At 44.2% G+C, this 8,766-nt stretch overlaps 1 protein-coding gene across 1 annotated transcript; it reads right to left on the bottom strand.

The window, feature by feature from the left end:
* Nucleotides 1–4,993: 4,993 nt before the first annotated feature.
* LOC308308414 (spartin-like) lies at nucleotides 4,994–6,775 on the bottom strand (the record flags this gene model as incomplete). The annotated part of the gene is made up of 1 exon (XM_080753832.1): nucleotides 4,994–6,775. The coding sequence occupies one exon, from the start codon at nucleotides 6,773–6,775 to the stop codon at nucleotides 4,994–4,996; it is 1,782 nt and encodes a 593-aa protein (XP_080609958.1).
* Between the last annotated feature and the right edge of the window lie 1,991 nt (nucleotides 6,776–8,766).

Here is an 8,766-nt window from a genome sequence, read left to right as displayed (position 1 = left end):
TACCACAAATCTCCAGCAACGAGCTGTTATGTTTTACAAAGCTCAAAGCATCAAACTGTAACAAGTACAGTGCAACTGAGGCTGAGTTGAACTGTGCTTGAGTTATTTCTCCATACAACAACTCTCTTTACACAAACATAGCTGTAGATCGGTTATTTTTGGTGAATGTCCCCCAAGAATAGGGATGCTGCTGGGATTTGAGTGAGTGAATAATAAGTATAACGTCTATTTACAGGTCTGGATCAATAACAGCCTGTCAGGCCGTGGCTACAGCTGAAGTCAGATGATGTCATTTTCTCTCCAAAACCTAAGAGACTTTTTGTCTTTTAAAACGCTGATGCTGACAGAACCCTCGCTAAAAACTCCAGGGCAAAAATCCACTCGTCCGAGACAGTTTGCCCTCCTGGCCCCCAAGTTGTGGAATAAACTCCCTGTCGCACTTAGAACAACGGACTCACTCGCTAGCTTTCGCCGTGGACTGAAGACTCACCTTTTCAGACTCCACCTAAACCCTTAGCACTACAGAAAAATCAATGACCATACATGAAGCTAGTTAGCATTTGTTTTAGTTTTTAGGTTTTTTAGAACTTTGATTATACTGTGTTTTTTCTAGATAGATATCCATTTGCATTTGTTATATTGTTGATGATGTACTAACATATTATCTTGTTTATTATTGTGATGTTATCTGCTTATTGTAAGTCGCTTTGGATTAAAAGCGTCTGCTAAATGCCTAAACTGTAAACTGTAAACTGTAAAACAAGATTTGTATTTTATTTTATAATTTGTTTTATTTGTTACAAAGAAGAAATACTTTCATTTCATTTCTAGGACATCATATCAGTGATTTGAATTGTTGCACTCTGACTGTTACTATCTGTTCAATTCAATTCAAAGGAGCTTCATTGGCATGAGAAAACATACCTTTACATTGCCAAAGTTCACTAGCCTTGCATACTCAGACACTGTTGTGGATATTAGTCTGGTCCTTCTCAGTGTTATTTATTTCCAAGGGGCGGTTACAACAAGATTGAACCAGATCTGTTAATTTTGTGAATAAAGCCTAATTTGATCAAATTTGATCATTTCATCATTCGATTCATGACAATCTTTTGGTTCAATGAGGTTTGGCCTGGCGTTTCCTTAATTATTAGACTTGTCATGAAGTGTGTTATAAAATCATTGTAAACGTCTAAAATGGGACCGTCATTTTTAGCTTGCGGCCATTTGACTTTTGATATTTTGCTGAGTGGCCCCTGAGCCATCTTAAAGGGCAAGTGCATCTATATCTATCTATCTATCTAGGTCGTCCTCAGACGAGCCCTCCATCGTTGTTTCCAGTCATCTCGGTTCTCCATACATCTGGCCAGCTCATTGGTGTTCTGTGTCCCTACGTCTTCCTTGAGTATGTCCACGTATGTTTTTGTGGGACGTCCTCGCGGCCGGTGCCCGTGTGTTGGCTCCCACAGTACCAATTTGCTGGCTGGAAGCTCCTGGTGTCTTTGGCAGTGTCCTGCTAGTCTCATTCTTCTGGTGGCAATTTTCTCGCTTACCTTTGGTATTCCCTCATACAGGCTCTCGTTTGTAACATGTGCACTCCTGTTGATGTTGAGTACTGCACGCAACATTCTAGTGTAGCACCCGTCTAGAGACTTCTGCAGGGTTGGCTTCAGGGTCCAGCATTCACTGCCATAGAGGAGAACAGACTCCACCGTTGCAAAGAAGAAGCTAAGTTTGATTTGGCGGGGGAGGTTAGAGTTCCATACACTGTTCATGCCGTTCAGGGCCCTCCAAGCGAGTGCCTTCCTTACTTTAAGGTCTTTCTCAGTTGAGTCGACCCATGCGCCCAGGTACTTGAAGTCCTTGACTTCCTTCAAGTGCATCATGCTGCATCATATGATGCAAAATGCATCATCATTCATGCTGAAATACTAAAAGATCTCAAAACACAGATTGAACACAAAACATAACTCAGGATTGTGTTGATCTTGTCCCAAACAACAATAAAATAAGATCAGGTTGTCCCAGAGGTGAACTGGGCCTTTAAGTTGAGTAGCCCTGCCTTAGAGGAAGAAGTGAAAAGGTGGAGCTCCTCCACCCTACTTCAGTCTGCTGTCAGGGTCTTCCATCTCTGCCTCTCATTTACCATCTCCCCTCTTTTTTATTCTCTGGAGTCCCTCCTCTCCCCGGCTCACTGATGATTCCTATCTAATATGCTGTTCCACAATCACTCTTACCTCTAATCTCAACCTTGTTCTCTAACAGTCTCTCCTTCTTCCATGGTGGTTTGACACAGATAGTGTCGCCCACGGCCAGGGACGTGCTGGGCCCCTGATTCAGCCCGGGAAAAAGAGTTGCAGAGGCCCTCATTGCACGCTATAGAGAGAGATCTCTCTCTATAGCGCTGCTGCTACTCAAAGATTTGCCATTTCAAATCATGACAAGTGACAAGCCAGTGGGCCAATTACATGAGTTTTTTAAAACTCATGTATATACATGAGTATTTAAAAATGATTTAAACTAGTGAAAACAGCAGATCTACAAGCACACAACGCCTCGCACTGCGAGGCGTTGTGTGCTTGTAGATCTGCTGTTTTCACTACTTTTGTGCTACGGCCTTGTATGATGAAGCAGGGCTTTGCGAAACAATGTACAAATTTGAAACTTGGATATTTCTGCCCGACAGTGACAATTTACTGCCCAGCCCCAAAGAATGGAACAAAGGCCGACATTTTATTTTATTTTTTTCCCTAATGGCCGGCCTGGACCGGCCCGGGAATGAACCGGCCGTTCGGGAGTTGTCCCGCTTTTCCCAATGGCCAGCACGTCCATGCCCACAGCCTGTGACCAGGGGGGGTCCACCAGCGCTCCATGTGAATTATGATGTGCTGGATCAGTCCTAATCGTGTTATGGATGTTCCTGTGCCCTTGGGAGGAGCACAGAGCAATGGATGGAGCTTTATCACATTTCACTGTGCTTTGAGCGTACGGTCATAATGTCGTGGTGTGTGTACATATACCGTAGTACACAGGTGTGTAACTGTGTATGTGAAGTTTGCGCGGCGGTGTCAGCCTTGAGATTACATCTCAGCGATGATGGCTTCATTCAAACAGCAGCTGCTCTCCAGTAAAAATCCACTAAAATGTGTTCATAACAGGATGATGCTCCTTGTGCTGTGTGGATCTTTACATTACAGTTTGACAGTTTCTCCAGAGTCAAGGTGATTGCAACACATAAACCAGCCTCAGTTATAGTGTAAGACTCTACACTACATTAGCCTACATGACTGTTATTGAACTCAAAGATACTTGTTACATGATACATATATCGTCGTTGTGGGGTGGAAACATTGTACAGTATGTCCAAATCTTTTTTCGGTTATTTTCAAAACAATTTTAAATGGTGAAAATAGCTGATCTACAAGCACACAATGCCTCGCATCGTGAGGCGTTGTGTGCTTGACTATTTTCACTACTTTTGTGCGACACTTACATGATGAAGTAGGGCTTTAAAAATACAAATTTGAAACTTGCTGCTTTAAAAAATTGTGTTGCTTTTTGTTTTTCCTATTTCATTGTATTGCTTGTCCAACTCCATTGTAATTCAGTTGAGAAGAACATGCAGGTACAAGGATAGCATATCCTATCACTATAAATCTCACCTCAGTCATAACCTACTGTACTCATTGCAATGCCAACCTCCTGACCGGGCCCAGCTGGGCTTTCTGTTGTTTCTTTAAAGCCAGACATGTTCCTCTGCTTGGTGGAGAACTGTTCAATATGCATCACTCATCCCACATAGGAGTTCATGCTGGTCACTGAGATAAAACAGGGACACTTCTCAGCGATAGTAAAGTGGGTGTTTCTGTTGCAAGTCTTTGTTGTAAGTCTTTGTTTAAATCCAGAGACAGCTAAGCATTTGCATATTCACTCTAGTCTACAGGGACAAAACAACTGAATATAAATGCATATACCTGAAGATGTACACAACGAAAAATGCGATCTAACGTACATGCTCACAACGCCTCGCGATGCGAAGCGTTGTGAGCATGTAGATCACAATTTCTGCCTCTATATATTTGACAATTTGGACAATGTTTAATTTGCCATTTTAGAGGTATTAAAAAGTCCTTAAATTGGCACTTTAGAAATGTGCAGATACCCTCTATAAACTTAGACTTTATGTTGGTTTGTTTACAGTTGAGTGAGAAAACAATGTTTCACATTAAGTTAATCATCTGGGGACCCCCCAAAATAAATGGGGGGTTGTGTGTTGTGATGACGTCATCAAACGACTTTAACTCAACTTTTTACTGAGTCGAGTCGACTTGCAAAAGTCGTTAATGCCCTACTGCTGACACACTTTTACCTATAATATAATACCATAAAATCACATCAATTAGTCAGCCTCATGTCTCTGATAACAACTACACTGTATGTGACGTGTGCCTCTTTTCATGGTTCACCTTTTTCTGAAGAAAATAATTCAACTTAAACTTTCCCAAAGTTGGATTTAGTTTAAAAATGAAATAAAACAACTTCAAACACTTCTCAATGCTGACAGCATATTGAAGGTAGCAGCATAATCGCAGACCTGATGATGATAATAATTTAATATAACAGTTCCATTTGAGTTATTCTTTTTAATACTGTATATTGAATACAGTATACACACATTTTGCACCGCCAATCAATTAATACACAACCATTTTATAATGTATCAAGATATATCACCAGAATGATATGATAATAAATATATTGCTACTGCTGTTAGGATTATGATACAACTATCATACTCTTTGTTCATTATCCTGATTATTACAGTATAAAAACACACATGATTCTATTCTGCTAATGAGCTGAACACTATTATGAAAATAAAAGCAAACTTAAAATAAATAAATAAGGATTTATTTTATATATATGACAATAAAGATTATGATTTAAGGCACCACATAGATCTGAAGGAAGAGATCGCATCCCTTTTCTGCAGTTATTTCTCATTCTCTGGTCTTTTCTGAAGCTTGAAGTCTTCCAGAAGGTTCTTTGCCGTCTCCTTTCCAGTTCTTTTCACCACAGCCTTGATCCCCAGGCTGTTGACGTTGAAAGCAGTGAGGCCCACATTGATGGCAGAGTTGACAGCCTGATCTGTGGCCTGGCCAACCTCTGCACCATACTTATGCTTTACGGTGGTGACCGTCTCTGATGCTACGCTCTGGATAATGTACCTTGCTGCTGCTTCCAAGCCAGTCCACAAGGTGGTAAAACCTAGAACCCCACTGGCAGCCACCGCCATGGCTCCGCTGAGGTTGGAGCGCACGTTCCTGTCTTTCTTCACAGACTCTGGGATCAGCTTGCCTCCATGCTTCTTCACATGTTGGGCTAGCTCTTGACTTGCACAGTTAGTGACAACACACACTCCATTCGCTAGAAGCTGGCTGACTTTGGCTGCTCCTTCGGTGGCTTGCTTGGCGGCGAGGAGCCTTTTTGCCACCACGGGGCTGACCTTTGTGGGTGTGTTGTCTGGGGTGATGTGTTCCCTGAGTTTAGATGCCCCCTTATGAATGGCCTTGCCCGAGAACTTGGCTCCTTTCACCAGACCCTGGCTCAGCCATGATGCACCGGAGAGGATGCCACCAGACATTTTCTCACTCCACTCGGGCAATAGTTTTTCCTCCTCGGCGGTGGCCGCAGCAGTCTCCTTAGGGTGATCAATGGGCACCTTCTCGCTTAGATTGATGGCCTCCGCAACTTCGTCCGGGGCCTGAGTCCTGAGGTCTGTCATCTGGGCAAGCAGGTCCTTGAACAGCTCTCTGTCTGCGTCGGGCAGCTCAGAGGACAGCACCACGCCCACGTAGGAGCCTGGAGCCACGGCCATCATGTCAGGGAACATGAACACGCCGGTATTACACAGCAACACCGGAGAGCCCTGGGCCGTGAGAGGGTACAGCCAGTCACACACCTGTAGAAAGGCTGGCGGTCGGTTGGGCGTTGTCTCCGACCGCTCGGTGGCGAACCTCACCAGACGCAGAAAGCCAGGGTGAGACAGAGCGCTCACTTGACCCTCGGGCGACACAAAAAACATCTGCACCCCTTGAGGTAGGAAGAACACCTCCTCACCCTCCTCTTCGCCCATGCTCAGGAGCGATAGCGAAGATTCACACATGTGGCTGAAGAAGTCCTCCTCTACCAGTGACATGTCTCCTGCATCTGTCCGATAGGGAGCGGTTAGATGGCCATCAGTTGCCAGAGGGGAATGAGCCGCTAGATGTTTGCCTGGAACCACAGACTGTCTCGTGGGGATACGGCCAACGGCATCAGCCAGTTGGTCACGTTTGCCAAGCAACGGTGGCGAGGGCCTCTCTGGTTTCTGTTTGGTGGGGAGTTTGGGGTACAGGGGGCTTTCAGAGGGTGTGTCTGCATCACCAATCCCAGATACCACCTGGGAGGTGGACACAGGTCCCCACCCCGGGTCTGAGCTGGTCTCTAGCGTAGCGAGACGAGCGGTAACGTTGTCCAGTGTCTCCTGCATCTCCCCCTGCATGCGTCTGGCTGACTCCCAGGAGCTGCCAACACACTCTGCACCCTGTGAGGGCACCTGGAGGGCCCTGAGGAGGTGCTGACGCCCTTCTGCGTAAAACACCAAGGCCTGTGACTTCTGTTGAGCCTCGTCTGCCGTCTGCCCTTTACTGATGACCTCCAAGGCCCTTTCATAGGCATCTTTAATCACTTGAAGTCTTGCATTGTCAAACGCATCTTTCTTTGCTTTCTCCATTCCGTTCCACAGAGGACAACAAAACACTTACATTGACAAGAGACGCTACCCTCTTGTTCCTGTGGGCTCTACTGCTAGCCAACTGGACAACAGACACTTCGTTTATACTTGTCACACAGACAAAGTCCCCAACAGTGGAGGTCAGATTGGGCTGAAACTTTGCCCAAATACAAAGATGACTGACATCATAAATTACATCATAACTGACATCATAGACTGGCAACATGATGCTGTTTATTAGAATTTCATCGCTGGTGTTCTAGTGCAGGGGTCTTCAACAGGGGGTCCTCCAAACCTTCCAATCCTTTTTGAAGCGGTGAAAACCGCTTCCAAGGTATAGCTTTGTCTGTCCCGTGCATGTCCAGTCCAGAATGAAGAATTGAGGATTGGTCAAGCTTCACATGACAATTTGGCTCTCCAGACAAAATCATTCATTCATTCAGAACTAGAACTAAAGCACATAGAAAGGATAGATCTAGAACACAGAATGTATAGATCTAGAACACATTCACCGATTCACTTCGAGCCGAGGTTCGATTTTTATATTAACAACTTGAACCCTAGTGTCCATATTCTGAGAACTGTAGCCAAAAATAGCAGATCTACAAGCTCACAACGCCTCGCGCTGCGAGGCGTTGTGAGCTTGTAGATCGGCTATTTTTGGCAAAGAGGTTTGGTGTAGAGGGGGAAAAGAGCAGACAAATACATAGTGAAAGGTCAACTATTAACGCTTCAAGTGGTTACCGTAAATATCTGAAAACACAAACACAAAAAAGAGGCTGTGCTGTCAAACAATGAAGCTACATCTATGAAAAGGTAGTGGGGGTCCCTGCTTCATCTCTCTCTCAAATAAGGGGTCCTTGGCCTGAAAACGTTGAAGACCCCTGTTCTGGAGACAAGCAGGTAAGGTCATCCTGACCTCCTCTTTACGTCTCCATAGGGAGTGCAGATAACAAGCTGCTAAGATGTTTTTCTTCTGAATTGAGCGGGAATCCAGTGAAAGGTTCAACTAGAATTGCAGAGAAAGAAGATAGCAGGAGCGCTACTGGTATCCCTCAAACCACCGGTGCTCATGAAAGGGAATACAATGAGCAAAAAGAGGAAAAAATGTGCCACAGAGGCACACAAATCCAGGTCCAGGCACTCAGGTGGATTTAACAATAAAAGGCCTTTATTACATGGGCTAGAACATTATTAAAAAACACCAACGCGTTTCGGCAAACGCCTTCTTCAGGGTGTTACTGAACAAAGACAAGATGTAGGCCTAATTATAGGCCTACCAGGTGTGTCCACAGTGAGGACCTGCAGTCTGCAGCCTGCAGGCCCCCTGGTGGCATCCTACACATGTTGTCTACATATGAATGAAAGCACACAAGCAGAGTACCTACAGTCTGTTAAAAAACTTTACAATGGTTATAGAGGTTTAAAGGGCACCATTAGGACCAGCGTACAATACAACTGTTAACAATACAACTAGAATTGCACTCTGTTGAGGTGCTAAAGTAGGCCTTGTATGGCCTACTTGTATGGCCTACTTGTATGGCCTACTTGTATGGCCTACTTGTATGGCCTACTTGTATGGCCTATTTGTATGGCCTACTTGTATGGCCTACTTGTATGGCCTACTTGTATGGCCTACTTGTATGGCCTATTTGTATGGCCTACTTGTATGGCCTACTTGTATGGCCTACTTGTATGGCCTACTTGTATGGCCTACTTGTATGGCCTACTTGTGCGCCAGCAGAGCGCGAGGACACAGTGTGGGTCAATTATTATAATAATTGTATTAAATTAAATGAAACAAGGCAGAATTAACCATTCTGCATGTCAACAGTTATATTCTGATTCAATATTCAGAGTATGTAAACGACAATCACTTTTATTTAACGTCAATGTAAATATGATTTCAGTCTGATTGTAGACATATTGTCCATGTGATTGTATGTCACTGTTGTTGCTGTGTGCTGCTATCCTGGAATCCAAACTGACTC

This window comes from Nannobrachium achirus (assembly GCF_963921795.1).
Source record: "Nannobrachium achirus genome assembly, chromosome: 2".
In the NCBI taxonomy this organism is placed as follows: Eukaryota; Metazoa; Chordata; class Actinopteri; order Myctophiformes; family Myctophidae; genus Nannobrachium; species Nannobrachium achirus.
This window is presented reverse-complemented; position numbering and strand designations above follow the sequence as displayed.